General features: G+C 40.9%; 1 protein-coding gene across 1 annotated transcript; it reads left to right on the forward strand.

Annotated features, from left to right (window-relative positions):
- Positions 1–428: 428 nt before the first annotated feature.
- sap30l (sap30-like) lies at positions 429–20,207 on the forward strand. The gene is made up of 4 exons (XM_052020217.1): positions 429–1,286; positions 9,268–9,393; positions 17,331–17,429; positions 19,247–20,207. The coding sequence occupies exons 1-4, from the start codon at positions 1,101–1,103 to the stop codon at positions 19,367–19,369; spliced, it is 534 nt and encodes a 177-aa protein (XP_051876177.1). The 5' UTR covers positions 429–1,100; the 3' UTR covers positions 19,370–20,207.
- The last annotated feature ends 1,787 nt before the right edge of the window (positions 20,208–21,994 follow it).

Consider the following 21,994-nt stretch of genomic DNA (forward strand, 5'->3'; position numbering starts at 1 on the left):
GTAGAAAAAATTAAACTCACCCCGACATTGTCGGAACAAATCTCCCAAGTGTCAGAACATAGATAAGATTTTTATTTTTGAGAAACATACACTTTTATTTGCAACTTGGCTATAATTAAAGCTCTGCTAGCTGAACCCACATCACTTTCTTTCTAAACCGCGTGTGCAATTTTTTTGTTGCACGTTGTACATTTGTTTCAGGCACCGAAAGCGAGGCGTCAAAGCGCTGTGCAAAACTCCCACCCCCGGCGCCCATTGTCTCCACACTCCTTCCGCATCCAGCCCGCCCCAGCGGCCGTAGCATCCTGGGAGTTGTAGTTCGCGCCGAATGACTAGTGCGGCAGCGTGCCGGGAGGCGGACTCCGTTTCCCGGCGTGCACCGGGCAGTCGCAGTCGCTACAAGCCGCCGCCAATCAGCGCCCAGAGCTGTGTGCGTTTGGAACGCTGGCAATGTATCAGTGCAGGGGCATTATTTCCTGATTCCTTTTGGAAGGGTTGTACATGGCAACAGCTGTTGGGCTGGACCTGTGTATTGCAGCCAGCTTCTGCCTGCAGCGGGCAGACGCAGTGTAATTTATAATTTTTGTTTCTCTTTACCTCCCCAACCCCCACTATTCTTGAGAGAGAGAGTGTGTGCAATACTATCCATAAACTCGAGGTTTGTATTGTACGTGTGTCCAAGGCTGAATGAAAACACCATACTTCAATCCCGGTAGCTGTGTGTGTGTATTTTTTTCGTCCCCGCCCCCTTTATTTTTCTTCAAAGACGCGCATTAACGCCGCAAGATTGTTAGAGAGGTTTGCACGGCCATTGTGAGGTGGTTGGGGGAAAGAGAATTCAATTTTTGTTCAAATTGCAGGAATTAAGCCCACTGCCAAAGTTACAGCATGAGTTCTTTAACCCGCCGTTAAAGGAACACGCTCTGCCATATTGAATTCTCTTCTTAAATACATATATTTTTAAAAGAAAGAGTTTCTTTTTTTTGTTGTGGAAGTGGGAGTACAACCGCTGGTCTCGAACCGACGCAGAGTTGAGAGACCCGTGCTCTGAAGGGGGAGGGGATTTGAAGAAAGCAAAGGAAAAAAGGGGTAACAAAAGAATGAACGGTTTTAGTACCGAAGAAGACAGCCGGGATGGCGGCGCCGGGGCTCCAGGCTTTGGCCACATTTGCTGTCTGGTTGACGATGGAGAGAGGTGTAACCGCCCTGCCGGCAACGCGAGCTTCAGCAAGAGGATTCAGAAAAGTATTTCGCAGAAGAAACTCAAACTGGAAACCGACAAGAACGTGAGTCTGATTTTTTAAAAATTCCCTTCATTTTCCACTTCAGTCCTATTTCTCCAGGAGTAACCCAAGTTATCTTGTAAATAAAGGGGAGGGGGGCGGGAATAAACTATTTTCAGTATCTGCAACTCAGCAGTTAGCAAATGTGAAACGGACTGTCATGAGGCCTGAAATGTGCATTTCAACACCCTATAACCACTTAACTTGCCAACAGAGTCGCCTTTAAAAATTAAAACACGGTCGGATTTTTCGATTATCCTAGATCTTTTTTTGTGTGTTGGAAAACGACCAGCATGTTCACAAGCTTGGCGAGATGGTAAAAACTCACGTAAACCGTATATCGCGTATGACCTACAGTTTAACATTGGTGAGCTGGTGGCAAAAGACTTGGCGAGTAAAGTAGTCTTCCAGGCAAGGATGGTAAATAGCACTGTAGAGTTGGTTACTATGCAGTCCAGTTTGCTATTCAGACCAGAAAAGCTTCCATTCTTGACTTGTGCTATTTTAGTTTTATTCACCAAAGAGGCTGCTTCGAGTTAACGCCAGGGCTGATTATTGATAGCTACACAGTGACTCACTCTAATGTCTTTGTACGACCATCGAGCGAGAATATATTTTAGGATTGCGTTAAATGGTCAAATGGTCCGTTGACACACAATCTAGGCGGACCCGTGAAAATTGCCTGTTTGTTGCACTTGAGCTGACAGCCTTCATAATATTAAATGCTGATGGTAGAAAGCTGGATCACGGGAGATATTAAACGAAAGCGACTATTACAAAGCAGTGTACAATAGGAATTGCATTTATACACTCTTATAGCTCCTTTTTCAACCGCTAAAGTAGTTTCTTTAAATGTCCATGGTCGATCTCTGGGAAATGTGGCAGCCAGTTTGTAACAAAGTCCTACAGACAGAAAGGTGACTTTGTTACTGCAACTTTGATTGAGATATATATTGGCCAGGACACTGAGAGCACCAGAACTCCTTGACTGAATTCCTCCAATTGGGTTTCCATCCCTGCCACAATACCAAAATCAAGTGCAACATCCAACGCAAATCTGACAACACTAAACCATCCCACATTGTCCATCCTGAACTCTCAGAACAGCACAGGAACAGACCCTTCAGCCCACGATGTCTGTACCGAACAATATGCAAAATTAATCTATTTCTCGTCTGCCTGTACATGATCCAGATCCCTCCATTCCCTGCATATTCACACGTCTATCCAAAAGCTCCATAAACGCCACTATTGTATCTGCTTCCACCACTAACCCTGGCAGCGTGTTCCAGGCACCTACCACTGTGTGTTTTTAAAAAAGAAATTTGCCCCGCACATCTCCTTTAAACTTTCTCCCTCCCACCTTAAATGCACGTCCTTTAGTATTTGAACTATACCATTGCATTTGCCTTACCAACTTTCCCCTCTGCCTCTCTTTTTATCTAGCTGGTAGTTTTCAACTTGCCTGTTCCATTATTATCCATCCTAGTTGTAGCATAATTACACATAGTGGCTTCTCCTCTCAAGCTTGCATTGTTTGTTCTGGCATCCCACAAGGATCTGTCATTGACTCCCTGCTTTTCACATCATTGTGGTGACTCATGGAAACGTCACCCAGAAATGCGGCACGAGTTTCCATGTACCCACCGATGATGCCTCGCTCTTGAGCCCCTTCACTTCTCTGAACTGTTAGATTGCTCATCTAACACCCGGTGGAACATGCGCCGAATTTTTCTGCAACTCAACATGAGGCAGACTGAGCTATCGCTTTTGGTCTCCATCATAAAACAATTTCTAGTCACCGAGAGTTATTTCCACGCTAGCTGTCTGAAACTGCCCTAGACAGTATACAACCTTTTATTTAATCTCAATGAACTTCATGCCACCTATCCACTACTGCCACCATTTGTAACATTGCCTGACTCTGTCCTACCTCTGAACACCTGAAACTCTAATCCATGCCTCTGTAATGTGCATGCTTCTCTGGCTAACTTCCCTCGACTTGCCCTTTGTATGGCTGAAGCCATTCAAATATTGTGTGTCCACTCCCTCATTCCAAGTTCGTCACCTATCACATTTATGCTTGCTGATCCATAACTTGGTCCTGTTTATGCAATGCTTTGACATTAACATTCATACCGCTGTTTATAAATTCTCACAGTGATAGTCATATGGCATGGCAACAGGACCTTTGGCCCACTGAATCTTTACTGACCACAGAGCGCCCTCCTCCCACCAAGATTCTAGTTATACATGATGGGCAATTTGCAATAACCAATTAACCTACCAATCCACACATCTTTGGGAAATGGGAGGAACTTGGACTAGCCAGAGGAAACCCACGTGGTCTTCTAGAGAATGTGCAAACTCCACACATACAGCACTGGAGAGGAGGATTGGATTGAACTTGGGTTGCTGGAGCTGTGAGGAAGCAGCGGTTATGCCACTGTGCTGCCCAGTTCTGCTATTGCTTTGGACCTCTCTCTCTTCTCCCCATTTTCTGAAATAATCCATTCTCCAACAGCACTGGCTTTCGGATCATCTCTGAATTTAATAATCTCAAATGCCAAGGATCACAGTTCTTGGAATTCCTAAACCTCTCCATGATTGTACCCTTCCTTGTTCCTTAAAATCTGTGTGTCTGGCCAAACTTTTGCTTACTTTCCCTAATATTGCTCAGTGCCAAAATTTGTAAGTATTCTGATCAAGTGCCGTGGGTGTTTCTTTATATCAAAACCAGTTGTTGTGGCTTGTTGAATAATGCCATGGTTTCTTTTTAGCCACCTTGTACGCCTGATAGAGCTTGTTTAAATGAGGCAGTGTCGTGCCACTCCCTCAGTCCTGTGCTGGTGAGCGTGTCTAGAGTGTAGTTTGAAGTCACAACATGCTGGTGCAGAGACACGTATGCTACCAACTGATTTTTGGTTCTTGTTGAATTATCAACAAGTGCCAGTTCAAATATTCTTTGAGTGAAGAAGAATGAACCATCAGTGGCCTATTATGGTATTATCTTACATGTTCAGTGAGTGACATGATGCAGTGTGTTTTAGAACATTGAGAATGGAGACTTCTGTTGCTTTTCTAAAAGTGTTGATTTGAGCTGGCACCTGCTTCCTTGGGTAACTAAAGCCCTCAAAAGCAGAGCAATAGCAGGTTCTGATCTATAAGCTGAGGAAATTGGTGAGGTCAAGCTATTTGGTCATAAAATTATCCTTATTCTCACAGTGTGGGTGTCATTGGCAAATTCAGAATTTAATATCCATCGCGAATTGTGTTTGGCAATTCCTTGGCTTGCTGGACCACATTGGGAGGTGGTTAAGAGCCAACCGTATTGGTATTGATCTGGAGCTATGTGTAGACCAGAAATGATGTTGGTGAGCCTGTTGGGTTTTACCATAATTCAGTAGTTTTTATAATCACCATTACTGATGGTTTATTCCAGAACTTAATTCATTCAAATGTCCTCGCAGCCATTGGTGGCCTTTAGATTGCTAGTCCAATAACTGAACCTCAGAGGTATAGTAGATGCATTTCACTGTGTGTTTCGATGTACATGTGACTAATAAAGAAATCTTATAAATAAAGAACATAGTGGTTATCACAGCAAAACATGAACCCATCCAAGCTTTACAGTTTCCATCATTGAACAGTGATCAAGAATGTAAACTACAGCTATTTATTCTTCTGTCATTTTGCAACATGAGTGTTATTAAAGTCACTTGTAGAACACGAGAGGATCATTTGATCTTTGCTGACCTGTCCAACTGATGCCAATTCTCTTCCTGTTCTCTTCCTCTGAATTTTGTGACCAACTTCTCACAAGTGCTCAGGTAAATATCGGAAAGCTCTTTCCTTAGCGATGGTTAAGGACTAGGGGCACAAATTCAAAGTTTTGGCAAAAAGATTCAAGGTGGATGTTACAAAACTAGCGTGGCGACTCATTGCAAGCTGCTCTCTGCAGATCTACTCATTACTTGTATTATCGTTCTATACTTTATTCTGCATTCTGTTATTGTTTTACCTTGTAACTACCTCTATGTACGGTTGTAATGAATTGATCTGTATGGACGGTATGCAAGACCAGTTTTTCACTGTACCTCGGTACATGTGACGACAATTTACCATTAGTTATAATCTGGAACACTATGTCGGGGAGGGAGGTAACATAATTAGAACCTTCAGAAGGGAACTGGATAAGTACTAAGGAGGGAATAATTTGAGGAAAGAGCATGGAAATGGGATTGATGGGATTTTGCTCTATTAGTTGCTGACTGAGACCTGATGGCCTGAATTCCCTCCTGTCTCGTGACAATTCTATGATTCTGTGATAAGATTTGACCAGAGATTAATTATCAAATCTGAAAACAGCTTGATCAGATTGGTCTTCCTCAGGCACTGCCCATCAAGGACCCTCTAATATTCCTAAACATAAAAGTTGGGGGAATTTCCTTTGTAAAATTTTGCGCCCTAACTTTCCAGTATTTATTAGTTTCAGGTAAAGTAGCTGAATCAGTGAGTGAAGCTGACAATTAATTATTGTTAGTTTTGATTCCTTGAACAGTGTGGCACCCTGAAGTTAACTTCTGCTTCAAGTGGACTAGATCCCCTTTTATTATAATACAGGAACAGCTGCCTTCAAACATGAGCTGTTTAGTTTTGGAAGTAATCTGTGAAGTATAGAAGAGAAAATTGGCCCCTTATAGATATTTTGGTGAGTGCTTGCATTGAACGCCATGAGTTTTCTCACAGTACTGTTTCAGTTTTTTTGCTGCGATGACTGATCACAGATTGTCCCTTTTATTCCACAGTTTAGCAGTTCTGTCTTTGTAATTTCCTCTTTCCTAACAACTCTCCATACTTTTACAATTGTGGCCCACAGGTAACCTATATTTTCACATTCTCAACAGTTGTGACTTTGACTTTCTAAGCCTAAAGTTCTGAAGTGCCATGTGTAATCCACGACCTCTCCTTAAGCCCTTCGCTTTGCCAAGCGTTTTGTTACCTGTTCTAGTGTCTCCTTTTGTGACTTTCTATCAAATTTTACCTACTTTTATTTCTGTGTACCAGTCTGGGGACATCCGACTGAGTTAAAAATGCTATATAAGTGCAAATGTGATCAAAATATAAATCGAATCATAACTGTAGTGTTGCGGGGATAATTGGTAGTCCGGCTGGTAATGTGAGGAGGAGCCAGGTGTTAGAGCAAGGTTTTTGCCAGTGATTTCAATCACCATATTCCAATTCTGAGAGCACTATCAGCCAAGACTGACCCCAAATGATCCCCGTATACTTGACCTCAAATTGCATAACACACGGTATTTGCTTGAAATAAAGTCCCATTTCCTGGATCTCTTAAAATGAGTAAATCTGATTTATGACAATTTTTTGATAATTTTAACTCTTGAATGGTGTATAAATTAAATCCTTAAACTTCACTTCTTGTTTGTCATCTATCTGTATCAGTGGAAAAGTTAATGAAAAGCTTTATTTTGTAATGCTGTTGGTCAAGTACTAGATAATTGACCTTGAACCAAACCTTTTAGTCTATGATGCATGTGTAATCTCCCTGATGATGTTTGGTTAGTCTCATTTCCCTACCTTTTCCCCATGACTCTTTAATGCTTTGAGTGTATATCTACTTTGGTTTCGAAAATTGATATTGAATCACTTCCAACGCCCTTTCAAGTAGTATAATTCAAATCATAACTCGCTGTGTAAAAGATAAATTCCCCTGAACTCCCATTTCTTTTCTCACTTAACTTTTTTCAGGTCTTTATTGCATCAAGTGTGTTTTGTAGTTTATTGCTACGTGGCCTTGCAAATCTGACTGGGACTTGTATTTTCCTCCAAGCCGTGTTAGAGACACCACTACCTTACAATGTAGATCTTACATTGGCCGTACATTTGCTCAGTTGCTCTGCACTGATTTGCAAGTTGCCAGAAGCTTTATGGAAGACTCAACCAATTTTTTTTGTTAAATCAGTGATATGGTTTCTAACCAAAAGCTGGATTCCTTTATTCATGAGAGTGTGTGTATGTTTATGTGTAACAGATCACACGTCGTAAGCTGCAAGAGCCTTGTAATTTGCTTGGATATTCAGGTAGTTCTATTTTCTGGTTAAGAGTTGTGTGTACTTCTACTCAGTGCTCACAGCTCACTTGCTTAAGAAACCAGGCATAGGTTGGCAAGAAGTGCACAAATATACAGTATGTAGGAATGCAAGTGACTGGTTATGGCAGTACCTCAGTCATTGGGGACTGGCAGTCTTTAGTCTCCAAAGATGAGTCTATCCTTTCACTTCTGTTAATGATTCACATTGATCTGCGATCATTGCTGAGATATTTCAATGTTGAGAGTGCTGTGAATTGCCAGGTACGTAATTTGCACCCACTCCCAAGTGGACTAGCTGCCTTAGCTCCCCACTTTTCCCAACCTTGTATCTCTTTCTCAGCCTGAACAAGGTGGTCCCCAGTTAGTCGTGAGTCAGCTGAAGCACATTACAAGCAACCCCTGCATTATGGGGGAGTTGTGATCCGAGAAAATGATCTGTATCGAGATTTTCCATAACGCAAAGCCACGTCATCTGCATGTATCAAGAATCGAGTTTTTAAAAAAGTTCTATTTATTTACTTTTTTTCCTACATAAATTCTGTGAGTAAATTTTACACCATATCTTAAATTCTTGGGTGGTGATTTGTCAATTCTGTAAGGGCAAATTTACATTACCCCAGTGGCTGTAATGCAGAGGTCGCCTGTAATTATGGGATCTCATGCCTTTTGAACTTGGGAAAACTTGTCTTAATTCAAACTGAGAGTTGAATTCTGTCTTTCTTCATTGGCTTTGCCATCATTCCATATTGAATTGATTATGTAGAATTACATAGATGCAAGTGACCATTTTCTACCAGCATTAATGTGTTTAAGCATATTATGTTTAAGAGTCACTTAGACAGACTCTTAAATAGCCAAGGCATAGAAGATTAGGATCCTAATACAGCCAAATGGGGTTGGTGTAGCATGATAAAAAGGTTGGCATGGATATGGTGGGACAAAGGGCCCATTTCTCTGCTGTACATATTTATGACTTTGACTAATGATCCACTCAGGCCTCTCCCTGTCTAACTCTCAGCGATACCTTCTAATGTTTTCCCTTGTCCTTCTGTGCTCATCTTGTTTTCCCTTAAGTTTTCAAACTCTACCAAGACTCAGGTTCTCACCATGCCAAGTGAAAGAAAATGTTTCTTCTGAATTCCCTATTGGATTTTTTTTTGCTGATAATCTGCTATTGGTGACTTCCTAGTTTCACATTTTCTTTTATAAGCATGAATAGTCTTTTAGTATGTCCCCTATCAAAACTTTCTCATTATTTTAAAGACCCTTATCAGGTCACCCCTTGGCCTTTCTTTTGCCCCTTCCCAAGGGGTAGAGAGGTGTAGAGACTGTCTCTTCAGTCTTTTATAATGCATGTAAAGTTATACAGCATGGAAACAGGCCCTTCCGCCCAACTCATCCATGCTGAACGTTGCCTACCTGAGCTATTACTATTTGCCTGCATTTGGTTCACATCCCTCTAAACCTTTCCTATCCATGTACCTGTCCAAGTGCCTTTTTAAACATTGTAATTGTACCTGCTCGACCACTTTCTCTGCTCGTTTCACGTACCCACCATTCTGTATGTGGGGAAAAATTGCCCCTCCTGTCCCCTTTTAAATTTTTCTCCTCTCAGCTTAAACCTATGCCCATAGTTTCAACTCCCCTACCCTGTGGGGGGGGAAAAAGACTGACCATCCACATTATCTATGCCCCTCATGATTTTACAAATCTCTATAAGGTCACCCCTCAGCCTCCAGTGCTCTATGGGGGGTGGGGGGAGGACCCAGCCTATCCAATCCCTCCTTGAATATCTATATCCCTCCAGTCCCATTAAAATCATAGTTCTGATATTAATGTATTGTAATGTACTTTTTTTGGATTATTTTACAGGTCCGACATTTGTACATATGTGACTTCCACAAAAGTTTCATACAAAGTGTGCGAAATAAGAGAAAGAGAAAGGGTAGTGATGATGATGGGGGCGATTCACCAGACCATGATGCTGAATCCCCAGAGGTAATTATGTCCAGTATCAGTAGTTCCTATTTAAGAGTGAATTTTGTAGTTAAAAAAAAATTAATTGTTCTTTTCTTCATAAGTGCTTTAAATTTTATATTTGCAAATTTATCACAGATAAATTTCTAGGTATTCCTCAGTACACTGATTTCTTACATGAACAGGCAGGGAATGGAGGGATATAGATCATGTGCAGGCACTTGGCGTTAGTTTCGGTTGGCATAATGGTCGGCACAGACATCATGGGCCGAAGGGCCTGTTCCTGTGCTGTACTGTCTTATGTAAACGTAGAAAAATAGGAGCAGGAGTATTCATTTGGCTCATTGATGCCGGTCATCATGGCTGATACTGTCTTAATGCCATATTCCCTATCCGGATGCCTTTTGTGTCAAGAAATCTGTCTCTGTCTTAAATATATCCAGTGACTTTGCCTTCACAGCCCTATAAATAGAGAACCCCACTGACATTTAGGACTGAGGATGAAGCGTGACTCTTGATTCTTGTCACACCCCCACCTCCCCCCCACCACCACCAAACAGGAGAAACATCCAGCCCATTGAGCCCCCTCAGGTTTTTTTTTAATCTAATGCAGGGTGCTTATTCAATTACTCCAGAAGGAATTTGACAAGGTGCCTCACAAGAAGTTAAATCCACAGTATCTATACAGCTTAGCACATCACAGACACCAGCCTCCCTTCCACAGACTTTGTCTACACTTCTTGCTGTGTTGGTAAAGGAGCCAACATAATCAAAGACCCCTCCCACCCAGGACATTTTCTCTTCTCCTCCCTCCTTTTGGGCAGAAGATTCAAAAGCCCAAAAGCACCTACCACTGTTTTAAAGGCTATTGAATGGTCCTCGAGTACAATAAGATGGACTCCTGACCCCTCCATCTATCTTGTTATGACCTTGCACCTTATTGATTGTCTGCCTGCACTGCACTTTCTCCGTAACTGTAACACTTTATTCTACATTGTGGGAAAAAAACCAAAAAGATGCAGGAGGAACTCAGCAGGCCAGGCAACATCTGTGGAGAAAAGCAGGAGGTCAACGTTTCGCGTCAGGACCTTCCTTCAGAGCTGAAGATGGGAAAAAGGGAAGCCCAATATATAGGAGGGAAAAGCAGAGGGGAGGTGGGGTGGAGGCAGAAGCCCCATAAGGGAGGGGAGGAGAGAAAAGAAAATGAGAAAAAAAGAGGATAGGAAAAGAAAAGTGAGGTAGGAGGGGCTGTTGGTTTATTTACAGTGGGAAAATTCGATGTTCATCCCGTTAGGCTGTAAGATCCCAAGACTGAAAGTGAGGTGTTGTTCCTCCAGTTTGCACTTGGACTTCTCCTGGCAGTGGAGGAGGCTGAGGACTGACATATCAGTGATGGAGGGGGAGTTGAAGTGACTGGGAACGGGGAGATTCAGATCGCGGTTATGGGCGGAGTGCAGGTGTTCTATGAAACGGTCACCTAGTCTGTGCTTGGTCTCTCCAGTGTCGAGGAGGCCACACTTGGAGCACCGAATGCAGTAGATGATATTAGAGGAGGTGCAGGTAAATCTCTGCCTCACCTGAAAGGACTGTTTAGGTCCCTGGATGGAGGTGTTGTAGGGGCAGGTGCTACACCTATGGCAGGGGCAGTGGAAAATCCCCGGAGTGGGATGGGTGGGGAGGGAGGAGTGAATTAGGAAGTTGTGGAGTACGAAAGGCTGAAAGGGGTGGAGAGGGGAAGATATGCTTGGTGTTGGGGTCCCATTGGAGATGGCGGAAGTGGTGGAGAATGACGTGTTGGATATGTAGGCTGGTGGGATGAAATGTGAAGACAAGGGGGACCCTATCCCTGTTGGGTCTGGGAGGGGTGCGGGTGAGAGCAGAGGTGCAGGAAATGGCAGAGATGCGGGTGCGAGCTCTCTCGACCACATTAGGGGGGAAGCCACGGTAAGTAAGGAAGTTGGACATCTCTGATGTCTTGGAGTGGAAAGCCTCATCGTAGGAGCAGATGCGGTGGAGAAATCGAGAGAAAAGGATGGCGTCCTTGCAAGAGACAGGGTGAGAGGAGCTGTGGGCATCAGTGGGTTTGTAGAAGATGTCGGTGGATAATGAATCTCCTGAGATGGAGAGAGAGATATCAGGGAGAACAACTCATTTTCCGTCTTGACCTTACCGCCTAATGGGATGAACGTTGAATTCTCCTACTTTAATAAGCCAACCCCCACCTCTCTCCCCCCACCCACCCACCCACCTTGCCTCTTCTTTTCTTCCCTTTCCCAGCCACTCTTTTTTGTTTTCTCATTGCCATTTTTTCCCCTTTCCCCTCTCCTCCATGCCACTTGCCTTTATACATTTGACGTTATCCCTCGGTGGATCTGCTCTCCCCTCCTCCCCCGCATCTGCCTATCACTGTCTCTTACCTGCCTCTACCTATCACCACCATGTGCCCACCCTGCCTCCCCTCTTTTGTCCACCTATCACTGCTGTGCTTCCCCACCTTCTCCTCCCTCCCCCCCCCCCCCAATATATTGGGCTTCCCCTTTTCCTATCTTCAGTCCTGAAGAAGGGTCCTTACCTGAAATGTTGACTGCCTGCTTTTCTCCACGGGTGCTGCCTGGCCTGCTGAGTTCCTCCAGCATCTTGTTGTTTTTTCATCTAGATTCCAGGATCTGCAGTTCTTTGTTTCTCAGTTATTCTGCATTGTTATTGTTTTCCCTTGTACTATCTCAATGCACTGATATGATGAAATGATCTGTATGGGTGGCATGCAAAACAAAGTTGTTCACTGTACCTCGGTACATGTGACAATAATAAACCAATTTACCAGTATTGGAGGTAATGTGTTTTCATGGATAAAAAGATTTGGCTAACGGGCAGAAAGCAGTGAGTAAGGATAAGGAGGTCATTTTCAGGTTAGCAACTGGTGACCATCAGGGTATAATGGGGCTTACTGCTGGGATTACAGCTGTTTACAAAATATATATTCATAGACTTGGAGGAAGGAAGCGAATGTGCAGTAGCCAGATTTGTGGACGATGTAAAAATATGTGAGAAGGACATTTGCAAAAGGCTACAAGCAATTTGCAGAGAAATATTGTTGGTTAGTGGGTGGTCAAAAAATTGGCAAATGGAACCTAATATGGGAAAATGTTCATTTTGGAAGAAAATAGTATTTGAATGGAGAAAATGAACAGGGCATTGGGGATCTTTGTGCATTAAAGAAAGTTTGCACACAAGTGTAGCAGATAACTAGAAGGGCAAATGGAATGGTAACCTTTATTTCAAGGGGGTTGGAGTATAAAAGTAGGGAAGTCTTTCTTCAACTATACAAGACATTAGTAAGGCCAGATCTGAGTATTGGAAATGCACCATTTTCGTGCATTGGAAACCATTTTGGTTCCCTACTTAAGGGAAGATATTTGTTCATTGGAAGGGATTCAGAGAAAATTCATTGGGTGTTTTTGTTTACAGGGGGTTAGACAAGATAAATTCTGAAAGGATGTATCCTCATGGAAAATTCCAGAATCAGAGGGCATGGTATTGGGATAAGATGGTACCCCGTTAAGACAGTTGAGGAAGAATTTGTCTGAGGGTTGTGAGTCTTTGAAACTCCTTGCCACAGAGGATCTTATTGAATGGCAGAGCAGGCTCGAGGATTGAATAACCGGCACTTGTTTCCAGTTCTTATGGGCTTGTAGAGATAAAATTGGTAAATTGGTTTATTATTGTCACATGTACCGAGGTACAGTGGAAAAACTTAGTTGTCTCATTCTTCTAGTGAATTCAGGCCTGCTGGACCAAAAATCTCTCCATATAATGGTTTTCCTAACCCAGCAATCAGTCTGGTGAACCTTTGTTTCACTCACTGGATAGCAATACATCCTTTTATAGTCAAGGAGGCCAAAAATGTATACGATACTCGAGGCCTTGTTTAATTGTAGTAAGACATGCTTGCTCCTGTTTTAGAAACTTCTTGCAATGAAGGACTTCTTAATTGCTTGCTGTACCTACTTATTTGTTTCCAGTGGCTTGTGTACAAGGGCAACAAACTTCCCAATCTATCACCACTTAAGTAGTACTCTGTCTGTTTCTCCCACCAAAGTAGATGACTGCACATTTGCCTATTTGTCTGCCACATATTTGCCCACTCGCTCAAGTTGAATAAATCACCGCAAAGCCTCTTTCCATCACCTTAAGGCTGTTCAATCCCACCCATTTTTGTGTTACTGAGTAATTTGGAAGTATTACATTTGATTCTCTGATCAAAAACATTGATACTGACATGTGAATGGGTTATATTCCTGAAACCTGTTATAAGTTGATTCGTTTGCAAATTGGAGAATGTTCTTAATGTTGTCACTGACTCTGTCTCCTTGCCTGGGGAGGCTGTTATGCCCTCACTGACCTGTTCCCTCAAAGCTTGGAGTCACTGACGTCAGTTCCCAGAGCCATCAGCTTGTCTTCTGTGCCTGGGGACACTGATCTGACCTCAGTGCCCAGGGTCACTTACCTGCAATTAAGTCTCTGAACTAAACACAGCCTGTCACATTCACTCAGTTGTCACAATTATTCATGTTTTTTAAATTGCTGTATGTTGTAACTTCAGTGTTAACACCTGCATTAGAAATGACTGAAGCATAAAGGCACACATTTCTTCAGCTGCTCGTAAGTGCAGGGATTTGTAAGTTGAATTTTTGTATATCAGGGAGTATCTGTATTGGAAGTAGCTGGAGTCTGTGCACTGATCCCCGTGATACCTCACCTGGCACCCTGAAACAACTCATTTGTTCTTACCCTCTTCTGTCTGTCAACAAATTTTCAATCCATGCCAATATATTACCCCAATCTCGTGGTGTTTAAATTTGCATAGTAATCTCTTGTAAGGGACTTTATCAAAAATCTTCTGAAAATCCAAATACTGTATACCACACCCACCATTCTACCAGTACATCTATCTACCTCTATCCTAACAATATTCCATGTCTGCTTTTACTGACCTCTTCATGGATTGGAAAGGTTTAGAAGGTTATGGACCAAATGATGGCAAATGGGATCAGCTTGGATGGACTAGTTGGGTGGAAGGGCCTGTTTCTGTGCTGTATAACTCTATGATTATGATAGACAAGATTTTGCCTCATCTGTCTTTTAAAAAGGTCAACCTCTTCTTTTCAAACAGTAATCCCAAGTTACAGATTCTACCTTGAGAGGAAACATCCTTTCCATGCCCATCCTATCAAAATCCCTCATGATTTTAAACGTTCAATCAATTTTCTTCTCACACTTCCAAATTCCAACAGATACAGGTCTAGCCTATCCAACCTTTCCTTGTAAGACAACCCATGCATTCTTCGAATTGGTCTAATAGACCTTCTCTGAACTGCTTCCAATGCATTAACATCTTTTCCTGTACAAGAAGACCAATACTGAACAGTCCTTCTGATGTGGTCTTACCAGTGACTTGTACAACTGAAGCATAACCTCTCTGCTTTTATATTCGGTTCCCTTGCAACAAATTATCACATGCTGTTAGCTTTCCTGACTTGTTGCATCTGCACATTAGCCTGTTGTGTATCATGCACTGGGGCACCTAGATCTCTCTATCTGAGCTCTACAATCTCTCACCAGTTAGATATTTTTTCATTCTTCCTGCCAAGATGGACAATTTTTCTTTTTTCCACATTTATACTGCTTTTTCCAGATTTTTGCCCACTCGCTTAACCTATCTATATCCCTTTGTAACCTCCCATATATCCCTGTCATTATTCCTACTTAATGCCATCAGCAAATTTTGCAAATATATTTTCAATGCCTTCATCTGCCATTTATATAAATTGTAAAAAAAAAAATTGAGGCTACTTGTTGCCTCTTGTCAACCAGAAAAAGATTTATTGCTACTCCATGAACTCTTGACTAAGACAAGTGTGCTGCTACCTAATCAGAACGACTCTTCCAGAGAACACTCTAGTTTATTCCAGTGTAAGGGCTGAGCTCTTTTCACAATGTTTTTGAGTTGCATCATGATGAAGGAATAGATTAAACCCAAATTTATCCTTAAAATTGGAACAATTTTACTTTGTATAACATTAGTCAGAATCATTACATTTCCAAAAGCAGACAAAAGTTTCATGTGATGTGGTGTAGGTGAAGGGAGGTGATTCTGTCCTTTAGTTGCTCTTCTGCTCCTAGTTAGAAGGTAGTGATTAAAGTCTCACCCCAGTGACTTGAGCATAAAATTCAAGGTTGACATTCTAGCAGACTATAAAGGGAATCCAAAAATAAAAATAGGAAAATGGTATTTCAGGTTTATAGCATCTGCAGTTTTTATTTTGCTTTTCATTTACTTTTCTTTAAAGCAGAAAATACTGGAAACATTCAGCAGGATAGTTGGCATCTGTGGAAAGAAAAACAAAGCTAAAAGTGCTTTGAGGGGCATCTTTTTCTCACACACAGGGTGGTGGGTATATGGAACGAGCTGCCGGAAGAAGGTGTAGAAGCAGTTACAATGACATATAAAAGACATTTAGACAGGTACATGGACAGGGAAGGTTTAGAGAGATGTGGGCCAAATGCAGGCGAATGGGACTAGCTCGGGTAGACAACTTGGTCGGCATGGATAGTTTGGGCTAAAGGACCTTTTTCCATACTGTATGACTCTAAAGTTAATATTTCAGGTCAAAGACCCTTGCTCAGAAAGAAAAGAAGTTGATTTTAAGTTGTAGAGAGAGAGGATGGGGAGAGGGATAAATAGGACACACAATATTTCCAAATAGCATTGTCAGATAACATCATTTGGATGAGAAATTTAACCAAGGCTGTCTGACTTACCAAAGAAAGATTCTACGTGCTACACTAAAGTGGAGCAGGAAGTTTCACTCTGGTGTCCTGGGCAATAATTATTTTGCATTCAACATCACTAAAAATAGGTTATTTGGTCACTATTACATTGCTGTTTTTAGGATCTTGCTGTGTGTAAATTGGCCTCCACAGTTCCCTGCATTACAACAGTGGCCATTTGTAAAGTGCTTTGCGACATCCTGTGATGGTGAAAACTGATACATTCAGCCCAATTGGCAATAATTCAGAAACACACTAGAACTAGCTCAATATCTAAATCCATGGCATTATATTAGTACTAAGGCACTGTTAGAAGGATTTATGGTTTAGTATCAAGGAATGTAATTGTTCCTTTGATACATGCTGAATGAGTCAGGTACTTGTACCAAAAATAATTTTTATTTCCAGCTCTTTATGACCTTTACACCAGGGACAGCTTGGTTTGCAGGTACTGGGTGAAGATATATCAGATTTGCTTAAATGCTCTCCAGTCTGCTTTCATTGCAATTCCTGTTCAAACTTGGAAGAGAAAATGCCTACTCTTGCAAGTCATTTGGAGAGCCAACTGTACCCATGGAACTGATCTTGATGTGAGTTGCAGTCTTCAGAGGAAGAAACTATCAAGTAGACTATTCAACAATAATGGCACAGAAGGAAGTTATTTGCCTCCTTGTGCTCATTGTAAAACTATCCATTTAGTCCTTCACGACTGCCATTTTCCACTACAGTTGTCCAAATATTTTTTTTCTCAATTCTACAAGTGGATAAATATTGTAATTGAGTAAGATAACCTAACAATCTTCTAACTCATAGAAAATTGTTAGCATGCAGGTTTAATACATTTCAAGCAGAAGCAATTTCTGTATTTCTGATTCCAAGGTTGTGCTCTGTATCTGCCTATGTAATAACTCATGGGTGAGAGTATGTATCAACTTGGGTCAGGCCTATGGATGCATGCAAAGGAAAAATTGGGGGAAGTTTCTACTTTATTTCAGCCCTTATTTTTTTTTAAGATAATCTGCACTAATTATCAGTCATTGTTTCTGCACTTTAAGATTTCTTAGTCTGTGTTTTGCAATCTCCAATGTAATTTAACCAAAAGGCATTCAACCTTTTTCTTTTCTTAGGTCGATTTGTTTCAATTGCAAGTAAATACACTGAGGCGTTATAAGAGACACTTCAAACTACAGACCAGACCTGGCCTAAATAAAGCTCAACTAGCTGAGGTATTGTGAATCCCAAAATATCTATTTTCCTGTATTTAGCAATGATAACAGGCAAAGTGCAGTAAGTGATGTTGACATTAAAAGCAGATTAGAGATTTACTCAGGTGTAAAATTAAAACCTGATTTAACTCTTCTCTCATTACTACCGTCGGGGAGGAGGTACAGGAGCCTGAAGACCCCACTCAATGATTCGGGAGCAGCTTCTTCCCCTCTACCATCGGTTTTCTGAATGGTTCATGAACACTACCTCGTTATTCCTTTTTTTTGCACTATTTATTTATTTTTGTAATTTATAGTAATTTTGTCTTTGCACTGAACTGCTGCAAAACAACAAATTTCACGTTATACAAGTCAGTGATAAATCTGATTCTGATCCAACCATAAACTGAATCTGACCCCAGTCAGAGAACATAATTTTTTTGATAATTCACCTGACCTGAATCCAAAGTAGGTAGTTGGGTTTGGCTTAGATAGCCATGGAGCTTGAAGCTCATCTTTGGATCATATTGAACTGTCTGTTGCTACCTCGCACAGGCTTGAGAGGATGTGGCCAGCAAAGAGAGACTTCTGGGCAGTGGTGGGTGGGATTGGGGTCACTGAGTGGCTTCAGAAGTTTGCATCCTCATTTGCTGTTGGTTTTACTTGGCTTCTTTTAAACCTTTGTTGGTTGAATGCTTTCTTGATATCAAAAATAGTTACTCATTGTTCTCAGTGTTCTTATTTTAAAATCCATATTGTTGTTTGCCATTTTTCATGACTTTATACAACTGTTGTTGCATTTTAAGGGGATTAGGGATTTATATATGCATTTCTTCATGTTACATCGTCCTTCCCTTCAGTTTTCTTTTCCTTACACCTTGCTGAGATCTGCCTCCTTTGCCACATCTCTTGAACAAAACTTTGTATGCTTCCTGTGCTCACACCCAAGCCGTCTATATTCAAACCGAGCAGAAATAGAGCTTGCTCTAGTTAACACTTTTAGTGTACTATTCTGAAACATTTATGGACCCAGTAAGCTCGCTGAATGTCTATCAACCAACTTTCAATCAATGCTGTTACATTTCCTGATGCCATATGTCTGATAAGCCTCTGCTGAAACAATTTTCAAACATTGTATGAAAATCAATTTGAATTACGTCTGATGCTTTTTGTTAGCTATCCAATGGTTAATTAAAAAATTTCAAACAATTTGACTTAAAATCTGTGCCAGCTGTCCTTCATTAATACACACACATCTAAATTATTATTAATTTTATCTGGGATTATGCACATCTTTAGATTCTAGGAAGAAACTTGAATACCCAATGGAACCCTACATAGTCACAGGGAAAATGTGTAAACTCCACACAAACAGCACCACTGGTCAGGATCAAACTCGGGTCCCTGAAGCTATAAGGCAGCAGAACTGATTGCCACCATGCCACTCCTCCTACTTCATCCCTGTTTAACACTAAACACAAACATAAATAAAACAACCCATTGTACTCCATCTCCCACATTCAGTTCCATTGAATTAAACAGGATGAATTTTGTGGATGTGCTGATGCAACTGCATAGCAAGTTTAGTCCTGCTAAGTGGAGATAAATATCTGAGTGATGGAACTTCTAGTGAGATCCAGCACTTTTCTTGGTATGTATGTTAGTAATTTTGCTTTACAAAAAATCATGTATTGATATCTCACACAGTGAGTGATGTTTGGATTCAAGGGATTTAAAGGTTTGCCTATGAAAGCAAAATTACATTGTGTTTGAGATGAGCTTGAAATATAATATTTTGTCTTTGCCCAAGTAATTTTTTTTGCAAACTTCTTTTCCAGACAATCAGTCGTCATTTTAGAACCATTCCAGTCAATGAGAAGGAAACTCTAGCCTATTTTATCTACATGGTGAAGAATGACAAAATCAGGCATGATCAAAAACCAGACAGCAGCATTCACTGAAACAGACATTATCTGTGCTTTTATTGATCACATGATCGCACAGTGACAAGAGTTCCACTTCTAAAGTCAGTTGTATTTAAGTATTTTATTGTTTGAAAGCATCTGCTAAAATTAGCATGTTTTACATAAAATTCATTTTGCAATTATGATTTCCAGTCTCAGAATTTTAATGTCTAGAGTATGCTATAGTTAAATAAGAGCTACAGGAAAGCAAAATTCCCTTTTGTGTATTTTATTCTTGTATGAGGTCTGGCTCTGAAAGAATTTGATTCTTTAAAACAGGGCTTTTATGTTTCTAAGAGCTGGGAATTGCTCTAAATGTTCTTGTTCCTTCCTACTGGAAGCCACGTGGCTACGATCTGATGCGCCTCTGTATGCAGAAGATGGACAATGTTGCAGAGTTGTGGCAGGTCATCTACGTGGTAGGATCTCTGCATAACTTGTTCTATTTTTGTTAACTTGGCCTTTAATGGGACCTTGCAGCAAGAAAATCCAGCTGTGGAAAATGAAGGCACACCATCAAATTTTGTAGTGCTTATTAATCCATTTTTTTTATGCTGTTAAACATTTATCATTGTGGGAGGTGAAACACTGTCCTGTCTGCAATATGGTGATCGATTGTAAAGTTTGAACTTTTGTGTGCACCGGGATTCTCTTAAGATTGATTACAGTGTTAATATTTTTCCTGTGCATATAAATATACAACGTACTGTACAATGACACTCAATTTTTGTAATGTTTACACTTGTCATCTTCATAGGGTGTGGTTGCAGAGGTATAGGTTTGTTACTACTGTACCTTTAAGACATTGTCAATTTTGCATTAAACAAATGTGCACAAATTCTCTGCTATTTGTTACTTGACAAATTCAAGAAAAGGAGGCAGCTGCCAATGTTAAATTCAAAGCATTCAATGTTGGTATATTTACAGCCACTCTGTTCCTTCAAATTACACGTTGAGGTGAAACTCCAAAATTACTGGAGTCAATGATTCAGTAAGTAATATTGGTGGAAGTACATAATGAGCTGCAAAGTGTATTTGCCCTACAATGATACACATACGGATTGAATATGTTCCTTTTGTATGACATGAGAGACGTTATTATGTGCCCAGGATGATCAACCATGTGACAATTTCAACAGATGAAATAGGCCAAGAAAAGACCAAGTAAGTTGCTCCCTCTCATGTTGGAAGTGCTGTAGTGGTGAAAGCCCTCTTGATATTTTACCATTTATTTTCCTTCTATTGTGAACCATGGTACTCAGTGTTGACTGGCCAGTTGCTGTGGACTTGTTAGTTGTCCTGTCAAATTGCTGATCTAACTCATAGTCTGAGAATCTCCCTCCTATATATTGGGCTTCCCCTTTTTCTATCTTCAGTCCTGAAGAAGGGTCCCAACCCAAAACGTTGACTGCCTGCTTTTCTCTACGGATGCTGCCTGGCTTGCTGAGTTCCTCCAGCATGATTGTGTTTTTCATCTAGATTCCAGCATCTGCAGTCCTTTGTTTCTCTAGTCTGAGAATCTAACCTGGCTTCTTCTACAGTAAGTTGTCGCAGGTCTTTTTTTTAAAACAAAAATGCCTCTCTTGAAATGCATCTTTATGCAAAAAGGTATTGAGAGTATTTTCTGAGCTGAGATGTAATCTTATGGTGTTAAACTGAGCCCTACAAAGCCAAATGATCCTGGATTTCTGTGTGTTAGGTGATCTTGTGAAGTTGAGCTGAAGTGACCACACCTGGGGCTAAAGAGGAGAAAGGCCCATCTTGGGTTTTATTCCCAACTGATGTTGAATGATCCTTGATGAGAAGTGTCCCTGTATAGGCATAGGGAGCAGGATTGTGATCAAGTTGTTGTCACCTATGGTTGCTGTTACCTCTGTGCCCGGTTCACCATGGTGGTAGTTACTTGAACAAGGTGTCTTGGAACAATAACATTGTATCAGGTAATGCAAGTATAGAAAAAGTGAATATCTGAAAGACAGTGTACTGAAACCTTAACTTTGTCCTTGGTGTAAATGACATTGTACTTGAGTTCTGCATAATTAGGGGCATGAGTTGATTATTATTTTGAATTGAATCTATAAATTAGTGCCTTGTATGAGTCAAATTACTACAGCATTTATGAACATTTTTTCTATTGACTCCAGCTGTGAAATTTATGGTGCACTTAAAGATTCAAGAATTCGGCTCTTGAAAGTTGAAGTAAGATTAAGTCAAGAACTGGGGCTCAAGTCAAGATTGCAAGTTTTCCCTTTGTGCTGAGTTTGCTGATTTAAGCCATGAGTGCTAAAATTAATGTTGAATTCTCTGAGGAAAATTTGTCCAGATTTCCTGCCTTGTACTATTAATGTGATACTGGAAATATAAATTACTGCTCTTCATGCTTTGTGGTGGGGGTGGGGGAGAGAAAGTACTCACTAATGTATGTAACTATCTGGTAAAAGTTGACATGCCTCAGTAAGTTGGCTTGAAAAGAAGGGAAGGTGCTGCACAGCTCAATGCTATCAACTTTCTTTGCACATGTGATTCTGTGATGTCAAAATTCAATTAAAATAGTTGTGCATCAATGCATTTTGGTAGAAAGAAGAAAGATTATTCCCCCTTTTATTCAAGTTACGATGATTG

Source organism: Pristis pectinata, chromosome 7 (genome assembly GCF_009764475.1).
Source record: "Pristis pectinata isolate sPriPec2 chromosome 7, sPriPec2.1.pri, whole genome shotgun sequence".
Taxonomy (NCBI): domain Eukaryota; kingdom Metazoa; phylum Chordata; class Chondrichthyes; order Rhinopristiformes; family Pristidae; genus Pristis; species Pristis pectinata.

Coding starts and splice junctions, on each gene's coding strand:
- sap30l (XM_052020217.1), top strand. CDS start 1,101: ATGAACGGTTTTAGTACCGAAGAAGACAGCCGGGATGGCGGCGCCGGG. Junction 1,287..9,267: donor AACTGGAAACCGACAAGAAC/GTGAGTCTGATT, acceptor ATTATTTTACAG/GTCCGACATTTGTACATATG. Junction 17,430..19,246: donor ATAAAGCTCAACTAGCTGAG/GTATTGTGAATC, acceptor CTTCTTTTCCAG/ACAATCAGTCGTCATTTTAG.